Consider the following 12,901-nt stretch of genomic DNA (forward strand, 5'->3'; position numbering starts at 1 on the left):
TTTCTATACCGTACATAAAACAATTAACAAGTAAAAAGAAAACCGTCCTATCAAGTATAAAAATAAAAAAAACAAAAAATAAAAAAAGGAAAAAGAAAAAAAAAAAAGTACTTTGTAACCCTTCAAGGACAAACCTATCACTAAATAAATCACAAAAATCACTTTCTAAAAAAAGAAGAAAAAAAAAGAAAAAAAAAAGGACAAACCTATCACTAAACAAATCACAAAAGACACTTTCTACGGGGAAAAAAAAAAAAGAAAAGAAAAAAAAGGACAAACGTCACACCTCACAAAACAAAACAAAAAAAATAGTTTTACAGGTTGTGCATAACACGAAACTTTTCCCTTCAGTCTACAGAGACTTCCATAAAAGTAAAACAAAAAGAATAGGTTTTTTTTTTTTTTTTTTTTTTTTAAGAGATCCTGAACACTTGAGCCCATCCTTACCCCAACCCCCAGATCTGGTCCTTCCCCAGAAAGGCTATCATCATTCATCACCAAAAGAAATATGAATATAACATATTACTGTGAGTTCGTGAGTAAGTGAGTTGTTTGGTGAAGAGCTGAAGAGGGGTGGTCCGGTGGAGTCTGGAGAAGAGCCGAAGAGGTATTTAGAATACCTATTCTTATTTCATTTTTTTTTTTAAATTAAATATTATTGTTTCAAACTTTGAGTTGTTTGGTTGAAAATTTAAAGGTGAATAAGCGAGACGGTTATTAACCTAAAATAACTATTAACCGCTAATAATTGCTAGCTGAAAAAACTAGAAAACCGAAAATAACAATAACCAGATAACTGGGTAACCGAGTAGCTGATTGCGGTTACTGATTATTACATACTGAAAAATCGGTTAATAATCAGGATAACAGTAATCGGTTTTATTATTATATATAATTATATATATATATATATATATATATATATATATATATATATATATATATATATATATATATATATATATATATATATATATAAAATAGCCGGACAGCGTCTCAAAATAACGTGTTTTTTAGGTCCTCTGCAGATTCTTTGAATTTCTCAATCCCTTCTCTTTGCGGTGCAATGGTTTACATAATGGTTTTATTTTTTCTTGTACTTTCTCTGTTATTTTCCTCTTCTCTATCTCCTGTTTTGCTGCCGAGAAAGCCCAAGGAAAATATGATAAAGTGCAATACTCATTTTTTGATTCTTTTTTCAAATACTGGGCGGATCCCCTTAATTAAATATTGTGTTAATACTATTTTATTTTATTTTTTCCCTCTAATTTGTTGGATATAGACACGGTATGTGATGAAGTATCGGCACTGCCATGGTAAACTGGTTCGCAAGGTCCAGAAGATGATTTATGATTAGTAATTTTTAGGACAGAAATTTTTATGATTAGTAATTTTTATGATTAATTGGATTTTAAAAAAAAATTAAAAATTCAAGATATATGAAAACCGGTTATCCGATTAATAACTGGATAACTGGACGTTGATAAAAACTGCAATCGGCTTACTGGTTGTGGTTGTGGTTATTGAAATAGAAATAATCGGAAACTCTAGTTGCGGTTATGAGCTAATAACCGCGATCGTAATTGGTTGTACACTCATAGTTGAAAATTGGAAACGCCCCCTTACTTGTGCTTGCTAGCTTTTGAATTTTGATGTCTACATACTACACACTAGAGCAAATATGTGAATTTGGACTTCTTTTTTTTTTAGGTTTACTTGGTTAAGAAAAAAAGTTACAACAAATTGAGAATGGGCCAACGAGCTAAATATTTTTTATTTTCTTTTTCTTTTTTTTTATAAACTTTTTTTTTTCAAAAAAGGAGAGGGGCAAGGCTCCTACCGGCCCCCTTCTTCCGTCTCTATACATGCGTGAATAGTACAACTCTATATATATATATATATATATATATATATATATAGAGTTTTACCAATATATAATAATATTGGTGAGATCTTCGAGTTATGACCCTACAGCTCTATGGGTCATTATGGACAGTCTCGCCCTCAGGCTCGTCTGCCACGGCCCATGGTGAATTTATAATTGCAAAATTAACAAATTTATAATTGGAAGAGGAAGACTTTGCTGACATGTTGAGTTCAAGATTCTTGTGTTACGATATGAGCTTTTTTGTTGCAATTGAAGGGTGCAGATGTTTTGTGCTTTTTATATTGATGTTGTGGTGTATTGCAGCATAGGAATTTTATTTTATTTTATTTTTTTTTTTTTTGGCATTTTTGGGTTTAATTGGGTTTGATTGATATAGCTGCTTTTTATGCAAATTCAATTGTCGAAGGGGTGTGAACCAATTACAAGTACACATGGACCCAAAATTATTTACTTCTTTTTATGTAAATTCAATAGTCAAAGGCGTTCACGAACAAGAACGCAGATAAATAAATTAAATATTTACAAATAAGTCACCAAGATTTATGCATGAAATCCTCAAATGTGAAGGAAAAAATATGGGGTCTAATTTAGTTAAATCTTTCACTATCAACAATAATGAGCTTCCAAATGTTTTTTCTAGAACAATTTCTAGACGTTACCGCCACAACAAAGATACATATATTCTTGAATTATGTGAATTTCAACAAAAATAACAAATAAAGATTTCACCGAGTAGGTATGAGCAACCAAACAACTAGAGAAGAAAACCAACGATTGACACCGGCGTAACTCTCATCGTCAAGATTTCTTCTAAATCAAACCATAGACAATCCTCTCTAACTAAAATAACTACGTGAAAAACTTCATTCTTCCTATCAAAATGGTTGCTATCCATGAGAATGAACTTTCTCTCTCTTTCTTTCTTGACCACAAAAAGTAAAGGGCGGCTTGCCGGCTACCCATTTACTTTACGACTCATATGGGTGAACCCCACACATAAGAGTGATCACCCACCATAAGTGTTTGTATATTTGAGTCTATAAGGTGTTGTATAGGCAGGTGTATTGGGATGCTTGTTGTTTCCTGGAGTTATGGTTGATTTGCTGGAGTGTGTTGAATTCTTTATTGGTTAATGTAAAATCCATTCGTTAAAAAAAAAAAAGATAAAAATTATGAGATAATTTATGCAGGACTCACACGTTTGAGTACGTGGTTGGACAGTCCAAAATTTATTTAAACAGATAAATTCCATATAAGTCATCTCACAATTACTATTCCAATTCACCTTGTGGTTTAAATTTTATCATTTTTGGGATTTTAGGTTTCAGCTCTTCTTTTTATTTTATTTTCACTTTTGTTGGTATAACTAGAGTTTTCAATGAAAATTGTGTACGATTGTGAATTTGTGATAGTTTAATTTAGCCTGTTTATTTGAAATGTAACAGAGGGATGATCTAAAGAGAATTATCATATTTCTTGCACCAAAACACCCCCTTTTTTCTTTTTTCTTTTTTCTTTTCTTTTTGGTTTATTTTAATTTTTTTGGGTAATAAAGGAACCTTTTCTTCTTCTTCTTTTTCCCCTAAATTGCCCTCATCGATGCACCAAACTTATCAAAGTCCAAAAGTAGGCAAAATGTGTGGGCCTGTGACGATGCCAGCTTTCCTTCTTTCTTTGTAAATGTACGGGTTGTGTTTTCCAGGGCCCAGAGACGTCAATTCAGTCAGGGTTGGTTAACTCCTTTGGGTCGGAATAGGGGGTTTTTTCAACAAAAATACTTCTCGTACAATAACTATACACAATAATTACACAACTCTATTTATATGAGATGCAACTCATGTGAATGGGATGTAACAAGTCCCATATGAATAGAATTGTGTAATTGTTATGTTTGGTTATTGTACAATAATCACTTCTCGTTTTTCAATTGCGACTAGTGGGGGATTGAAAATAAAAAATAATATATATATATATATATATATATTTCCTAGCCTAGCCGAATTTCATGAATAGTTAAAAATCTTGGGTTGACTTGGGATTTGGTTTTACCATTGGATAAGGCTAGACCTATAATTCAGTTCTTTGAAAAAAATTAGTTCCGAATTCCAACATAAATCGAAAACCAACATAAATCGAAAATTGGAAAATCGTTATTGACTCTGAGTGGAAGACCTATTGAGAGTCAATTGGGGAGCTCAAGTCAACTCGGGAAAAATTCGAACGAGTTTTGCTCAGTCCTAAATTATATTACAATTTATAAGTTGGGCCACATGATAGTTGTATGGTAAAATATTGTAGACGTCCATGTGGTTTGGCCTTATATCAAATCACTCTCTAATATTTTTAAAACATCAAATCACTCCTTAAAGTATGTACTGTTATCAAATCACTCATTTTGTTAGAGTTTTTAACCGTAAGCAATAATGCATAAGTTGATAGTCCTGTCATATTTAATAAAATTTTGATACGTGTACATGTATTTAGGTCAACATCACTATATCATTAAAAAAATGGCCTACTAGGAAAAAAAAAAAATAGAGAGAGAGAGAGGGGTGATTGGGGTGGTTTGGTCACCTTTAGTGGTGTTTAGGAGTTGTTCTCCCCTCTCCCTTTTGAATAGTATGGGTGATTCAGCTACTTCCAATCGAGTATTTGGGGTTGGCTGAACTATCCTCTATCTTTAGGTTTTAGCATTTAAAAGGCGTTGTCAGACCACCCCAACCACGTACATTTATCTCTCTTCTGTGGTTCTCAACCTATGTGTAATACTTACCGTTAAAAAAACTAATGTTGAAAGAGAGTTGATAACATTACATACTTTAAAGAGTAATTTGATGCACTTTAAATCATACATAGTGGTTGGATAAAAGGCTGGCTAAACTACACGTTCCTCTATAATATTTTTCCCTATTTTGTCACAATATAATTTTTTTCCTTTCTTTCTTTTCCCTACTCCTTTTTTGAGTTTTCCCCTTCCATTAGTATGACATTGAACATACATATCCATGGCGTCGATTCGGCCCCATTAAGAAGAGGGCTCACTTCCATTGGAGATAACAATCAACATCATCACTTCATCGAAACCATGTTATCGTATAGCGGGGTACTTTTCTCCTCTCTAGGCATTGACTTCCTCTAGTGGGAGTCAGTCATAGCACCACTGCAGAATGTTATCCTCAACTCCATCGGTCTTCGTCAACAACGCCGGCCCTGAGCCACGCGGCTTGAAGGCAGAAGAAAATGGCCTTCTTTGACAAAGGCATATCAAGCAGAGTAGGGCTTAAGTATTATTTATAGAGACATAATTTTTACGTAACAGTTACATAAAATTTAAGAGACATGAGTGGATCTCACGTGATGAGTCCCACCGCAAAAGACATTTCTGATTATTCATATATTTTTTCTCATATTTTTATATTTTTCAATAACAATCAACATTAAAATATTTTTATTTTTTTTACTTTTTATATCACATTAATAATTTTTTATTACTATTTAAATAAAAACAAATTAACTATCATACAATTTTTTTTTTTTTACTTTTATATACATTTTTTTTACTTTATATTATATCATCACCCTCAACAAATTTCAAAATTAACAATTTACTACAGCGTTTTTCACTATTATTTGCTATGCCAATTATGTTATAACAGGGAATCTGATGTACAACGGTAATGTACGTTTCTGGTTGGTAATTAATTAACATTCTGACGGATTGTTTTTGCTATGACTCATGCTGCCGGATTGTTTTTCAGTTTGTTAATGCTTTTTAAAGGGTTTTTTTTTTAATTTTTTATTTGAGATATTTTGTATTTTGCATTATTTTTTAATATTTTTATTTTAAAAATGAAAAGGGTACGTACGTTAAAGAAACAATGCAGATCCCCTTTCTGAAAAGCTGAATCAGATGCCTCTTAGCTTTCTTAATCATGTAATCATGTGATGTCAGACAAGAAGAAGTGGAGCATTTTTTTAAGTTGATTCATCTTTTTTCTTTTTTCTTTTTTGTGGTTAAAACGGCTATGATTTATTTGCTTAAAAATATGCTTCTTTTGTATCACATGAATCAGGTGCCTCTTAGCTTTTAATAATTTAAAATTAACACGATTATTAGCTCCTAAACATCTTAAGGGGCCATCACCTTTTAAGGGTGTAGGACGTCGGCAATCACGAATACTTTTTGAGGATGTCAAATATATGCGGATTTTAGTCAATGGATTGCTTAAAGAGTATGCTTCTCTCGCTTTGTTTGGTCCATGGCCGCCGGGCTATCGCTGTTTGCAAAATTGTGTGGCGCATAGAATTAGAATGCCTTGTACATTTCAAGGTAGAATAGTTGCTTAAGGAATAAGCAACTCACTTCTGTTTGTTAAAATATTCTCTTTTAACAAATACTCAGCAAAATATTTATCATATTTATATCACATCAGTACACTTTTTTTTAACAAAAAAAAAAACACCATAAAAAGCATTAACATATTGAATATCTTTGCTCTTTTGGCACCATCACATCATATAAGGGAGAAAATATTTTTATGCTTATTAGTTGGTGAAGTGGTCCATTAACCAACCATGCCATCCATAAAATCACATATAATTCTCTATGGTTTTTACTTTTTCTCTTGGGGCTGACAAATTTTATACATTAGTTGTCTTTGGATGAGAAATTCTTAAGAGTATTCAAGATATCATAATTTAATTTAAATTTATAGGTCTCATTGTTTGAATGAATATACTAAAAATTTAAGAAATTGAAATATCATATGACTGTCACAATAATGGTAAGAAGCCACTTCTGATCTACTAGTCCTTGTCTAAACACAACTTCAAAGACCCAAAGGAATTCCAGAATTGGAGACTTCACAGAATCCAAACGAAACTCACAGCAGTCAAGAAGACAGCTTTAAGAGCAAGGCACCCAAAAGTCACTTAGGTCAAACACAAAATTTAGGAGCTTAAATTGGGAGTTGTTTCATATGGAATACAACTTGTTTGTTTACATTATCACTGACCAACGCTCCCCGGCACTCGAGCTCATGTACACAGTACATATAATCCTATTGCATTGTTACATACAGATTGAAGATGCTGCATTGTTACATATAGATTGAAACAAGAAGCTTCTCTTATCATTTCCTATACTAATCTAAGACTTAGGTCAAATTATGCCTGCAATAAGCTTGAGATTGCCTACGATCCTCTCTCTCTCAGAAATTCTTCTTGGATGGAACGAAGCTCATGCAGATGGGGGGACGTATCTTGGCCAAAGCGAGGATTGATGAAGGGAGAATCCATAATCCATCTCCACATATCAAACCAGAAGCAACTGCAGGAACCATCAAACTGGCGTTCTTGCCTAGCTTGTGCCATGCAAACACAATCAAACTCCCCATACACATATCAATTGCAAAGTAAGCCCCAACAAGGAAAGGCACAGCCATAGCCATTGGAAGCGGAATCCATTTCCCCATATTCTTAGGGAGAAGATCTCTCAGCAAGTTGGCTGCTATGGCAAAGGCAAAAAACCCGTAACAGAGTTGCAAGCAATGCTGGGGCAGCGCAGAGAAGCCTTCAACGCCTAGAATTGCCATGTTCCGGTAAATGATGGCATAAGGGGCTTTGTACTCGCCATCTGGGTTCCCGACATCAAAAGCTTTGTAGAAAAGAAAGAATGTGAGAGGAGCAACCACGCAACCTATAGCTGTCCCAATAGCCTGGCTTACAAGCATTGATCGAGGGGAAGTGAAAGTAAGATGGCCCGTCTTGAAATCGTGCATCAAATCAGAAGAGATGGAAACCATGGATTTAATCAGACCACAACCAACAAGTCCTGCAACCACACCATTATGTTGTCCACTCAAGGCAGCAAGCACAAAAAGAGCCACTTTCCCATAGTTATAGGCCATATTCATGTCAGTTAAACCCGCGCCATAAGCATTGCAGAAGCAAAGAGAGGGTGCAAGAACATAGGCAAAAACTACGTAATACCACTTCAACTCAGGGAACATGAGTGGTATTACAATGATGGAGACAACGGAGAAGAGTGTGTACCCTGTACATGCCACCCATATGGGAATGCCCTCTCTTAGGAATACCTCATTTCGTCGCAAATCATCAAGAGGCGGATTCTGGTTATCCGCAGCTGCAGTAGTAAAAAAAAAAAAAAATTAAAAATAAAATAAAATACACAAGGTTATAGAAAAATGAAAGGCTCGCTGAAATTGTAATGGACACTCAAGCAAAGAGTCACTGTGGTTCACTAAACATCAATTGCAGCACCTCAACCCCTTACATTTTTTTGGTACTGCTGAGCTGTAAGTTTGAGGGCTATGCACATGGCAGGAAACTAGGCACATCAGAGACATTGCATAAATGACCCACTTACATGTTCTAAGGTTCCTCTTCGCTCTGGCATGGATGTTTGTACCGGTGAAATATAGTATCTTGAGAAAATTGTAAAGCCCATCTCCAAGGATCAGTGCGATGGAAACAAAAACCTGCAGCATACATGAGGAGATGATAAGACTGGATTTCTCATACTACAGAATATCATTCAGGATTCTGCTTAAGAAATGGGGTTAAGAGTCTAGACTTCAGACCTTGTAACCATTAAGACTCTTCATACTACTTTCTGATAAAGTTGCAGGGAACCACTCCCCCTTGAGTCCCCTTATCAGCGGCCACATTATTCCCCAAGAGAGCAGAGCACCAAGAAGCAAAGACAAGTTCACAAGATGGGAACAGATCATTCCAGCTCCAATATAAGTCATACTAAAATCAAAGTAAAATCTGCAAAATTGAACCTCGCTTATTAATAATATATCAAAGATCACTCTCACATATGGCTACAAAATGCAGAGAAAATATGTAAAGAACGCACGAATTTTTCCAAGCTTTCAATCCAAATGTAGGAAACTGAACAAATCCGCATTGATCTCCACCCGAATAAAACCACTGAAAGAATGCCCAAACGAAACTCATTGAAAAGAATTTCATGAACCCATGAACCTGCTTCCTGCAAGTAAGTTTGAAAGCTATTTGAGTTGTTTCATATTTCAATTAGCTTTGATTTAATCTGAAAGAGAGGAATCACAAAAATACATGCGTACGTGGCCATCTTGTCTCCTTTAGGGGTATGGAATCCGTTAATAAGAATAGCAGTAGCCGTTCCACTTGGATAAGTTAATTTGTAGTCTATTATCATGATCTGCAGGAGAAAACAAATAGCAGGACCAAACCATTTCAAATCTCAAAAGAAAAGAAAAGAAAAGAAAAGAACTTGCCAGAAATTGAGAATATCATGAATCAAAATGACCAAATAGAATTACCTAGACTTGGAGGACACCAAACCTTTGAATAATTAACTAAACTCCAAAGCACCTACTTCGATCAGTAATGAAAAATAATATAGAAGACACAAAGCATACCTTTCTAAGAGGAACCAATGCTAACAGCCCAACAAAGCTGCTTACAAAAAGGAAACCAGTCATCCAACCAATCCCAGGCTCCTTGGTGCTCCCAGGAGTATTTCCCTCTGTATCAACCCCTGCTTGCTCATATGTCTTCCTATTCAAACCCAACAGATAAGACCCAAAACCACCTGCAATCCAATGATTTGATTAAATAAAAATTACATGCAATAGTATTTTGTAAAACATCGAAATTAACAAAAGGAAAAACATTTTTCACTGCAAACAACAACAACAACAACAACAACAAAAAGAGATCAAAATCTCCAACCTCCAACAGAAATACTATAACATGCAACTGCACAGGTCTGAATTATAGTATTCTCCTGCCGAGTGAATGGCATTGATACAATTCCGGCCTTCTCAAGCAGCGTAGTCCATGTTCTGATGAATACAAAGGCGAGGAGAGCAGCCGAGACATTGAGGTTGGGGACTAGCCCGGTTGTGAGATTCAGCTTCATCACTATCACACTATAAATGATCCCAATAGCTAAGCTAGCTATAAGTCCCCGAATTGTTATCTGTCTCTTCCATGGTGCAATTCTCTTCTCGTCCTCTGGCAATTCTCGAATCTCTTCGATGTCCTCTCTCTCAGATTTCTCAATCTCGTTTAATTCTTCTCTGTTCGTGTTTCCCATTTGAAGATCAAAATCTTCCACCTAGTCCAATACAACTATTAAAAAAAAATATATATCTCGATTACACAATCCCATTTTGATGAGAAAACGTTCGATAAAATATAGCATACTTGATAAAATTACGTAAACAAATAAATAAGCATAAATGATCTTACCTCAGAGTTCTTCTTCTTCTTTGCTCAAGTAGAAAAAAGGTCAGAACCTTGGAAAGATTATAGAGCCTCAAAACTGTGTCTTTAAAATCTACTTCGATATATCAAACAAGAATTTTCTGCAGAACCAAAAAAGAGACAAATGAGTTTTTGTCACCTTCTTCGATCTATACAATTGAAAACCTCCACATGCCATGAAAAACTCAAACGACCAGATGGGTATTCGTGTACCTGAGCGTTGACTCAGAGTAACCTTCCAAAGAACAATACCGCATCCACAAATCCCAATTGGATCTTCAAATTCAACCACAGAAGTGTTAAAAGTACCACATCGAAAATCGTGAAACCCCAACAAATCCCCAAGTGGGTCTCTCGAATTAAGCTCAGGAATCAACTTAGAGCAAGATTACATGACACCCATTTGCAGCAACATCCCTTTCTCTTTAATAACCATTGAAGGCCATCACTGCCTTACTAGGAGCAGACCCTTGCATGTACTGCAAAGAAGTACATACACGACCAAACTAGTGTAGTACAATAAGCAATATTCCAACTACAGCTCGATTGCATTTGAACACATGTTCGGCTAGTAAGGCAAATCCTCCTCGTTGACCCACCTCTCTCTCTCAAAAGGAGAGAGAGAGAGAGAGAGAGAGAGAGAGAGAGAGAGATCTAGGTAGGGGTGATAGGACTCGAAGTGATTGGGAATGGAGTTGAGTTTAGTTGGATGTTCCTAACTTGTAAAAGTGGAGCATCGAGAAAGGAACAGTGGAACACGAGCAACTTCTTTGAACTCCTTCAAGGGTCAACATTCGCACAATCGCGCACAAAAAAATAAAAAAAAAATAAAAAAAAAATTCGTAGATAATGATGTTAGAATTATGAATCACTTTTTTCTTCATTTGATCCAACGGCAAATTACAATAATAAGCCTGTTTGGCAACCATTGCCAAATTTCCAATTTTCTTCTTTTTCTTCCAAAAAAATTAAATCAAAAACATTTTAATTTTTTTACACTTTTTACATCATATCAATAATTTTTTATTATTATTCAAATAAAAAAATTCACTACAAAACAATTTTTTTTTTTTTTTTTTTTTTCACTTTTCCATAAAACATTCACCAATTTTATATCCCATCAATCACTTCTTATTACTATTCAAATCAATATTCCATAAATCCTGACTCTACGAGTCACGGATAAGGTCCAAGAATTACTCTATTTTATGGAGTAATTCTACAAATTCTTCTCGTCTTTCTAAAAATAACATAGCTTTTAAAATTATTATTGAGTTTGTGATTTATTATTATTTTAAAAATTACCTCATTTTTTGAATGATATAAGAGTGATACAAGATTGACTTCTAACATTACTCTATTTTATAATTAGGATTTAAAATTTATGCATCTAACGATAAAAGAAATGGAGAGGATCCTATTACATTTCGAGTGAGATTGAGAGGGGCTATTTTGTGATTGAGTAATACTATGTACTATATTTTTATCTTATTCTTGTTTTATTGGATTTATTTGACAATGTCCATTAACTTTTAAATTTTTTTATTGTAAAGGTTGATGAACATTATCACATCAATTCAAAAAAATAAAAACGAGATAGAATTAGGTATATAAACATTATTTTTACACTTATTTATCACAAAAAAGATAAATATCTTACAATACATCACATCAATTAATATAAAATAAATATAAAAAGTAACATTACTTTCATATTTTTTTTAAAAAAACGTGCAAACATATTTATTACATGTTCATCCACCATTATGACTTTTGTCCATTTAATAAAATAAAATGAAGGTTTTCAATTCCACTGTCACACCCTTGTCAAGTGGGATCCTCAACATTGATGAGGAATGGGTATAGCGCGTGTGATGAACGCGCTCTGGGTAAGGCAGAGAATGGGCTTTGCGCTGGAATTATTTAATAATTCTGAGACTTTTATTGGCCTTTTTGGAAAAAGAAAGAATTATGGGACTTTTATAGATTTGTCTTTGAAGGCATGTAAAGGTGATGTAAGCAGATTCATATTGGATGGCTTACTTTTAGGAGTTCGCTCACGCTATCAAGAAGATACCCCATTGTGGGGTGCTCACATGATCAGTCTATTGGGTAACTATTTTCTTAAATTTTATTTATTTTTTAAAAAATATAGAAAAAAAATTTTTAAAAAAATTCTAATAACAGAATTTCTTAGTGTTCCATAAATTAAGAAAAAAGCAAAATAAACAAAAATGTTATCCTAAATGTAAGTTTACACTTTTGCTCTACTTTACATTATTTTGACATAAAAATATTTTCCCTTTCCTCTAATATTTATTTGAAAGAATATTTAAACAGCTTTCTCTTTCTTTTTTATTTTTCTTATAATTTATTTGAAATAATATTTAAATGGTATAAAAAATTGACAAAGAAGGCTATTGTTGAACTTATTTAAATATAAAAGTAAAAAGTAATTTAATTTCTTAAATTTAAGAAAAATCTTAAAAAAAAAAAAACTGATCGTAGTGCTCTAATCTCATAGATTAGATGTGGCCAGGGAATTAGGTGTTATCGCGCTTTGTAGTTTGCAATTTTATATAGAAAACGTTAAAAATACAACTTTTACAATTTTTTAGGTGAATTAAAGAATGTAGTTTTAATTAAAAACTATGATTGTAGAATCATACAAACATGAGTTTAAATATAGGGATAATAGAAAAAATCTAATATTACTTATATTTTTTTGAATTT

At 33.6% G+C, this 12,901-nt stretch overlaps 1 protein-coding gene across 2 annotated transcripts; it reads right to left on the reverse strand.

Annotated features, from left to right (window-relative positions):
* Positions 1 to 6,825: 6,825 nt before the first annotated feature.
* Positions 6,826 to 10,942, reverse strand: LOC133856859 (metal-nicotianamine transporter YSL3). 2 transcript variants are annotated; one of them, XM_062291905.1, is made up of 9 exons: positions 10,382 to 10,942; positions 10,154 to 10,269; positions 9,632 to 10,019; positions 9,319 to 9,491; positions 9,001 to 9,098; positions 8,772 to 8,906; positions 8,491 to 8,680; positions 8,277 to 8,388; positions 6,826 to 8,033 (listed from the first exon to the last, which is right to left on the reverse strand). In XM_062291905.1, the coding sequence occupies exons 3-9, from the start codon at positions 9,996 to 9,998 to the stop codon at positions 7,099 to 7,101; spliced, it is 2,010 nt and encodes a 669-aa protein (XP_062147889.1). In that variant the 5' UTR covers positions 9,999 to 10,019; positions 10,154 to 10,269; positions 10,382 to 10,942; the 3' UTR covers positions 6,826 to 7,098. The 2 variants fall into 2 exon arrangements, with proteins under 2 accessions (XP_062147889.1, XP_062147884.1); XM_062291900.1 differs by having other exon boundaries at positions 9,632 to 10,033.
* Positions 10,943 to 12,901: the final 1,959 nt, after the last annotated feature.

Source organism: Alnus glutinosa, chromosome 1, assembly GCF_958979055.1.
Source record: "Alnus glutinosa chromosome 1, dhAlnGlut1.1, whole genome shotgun sequence".
NCBI classification, from domain to species: domain Eukaryota; kingdom Viridiplantae; phylum Streptophyta; class Magnoliopsida; order Fagales; family Betulaceae; genus Alnus; species Alnus glutinosa.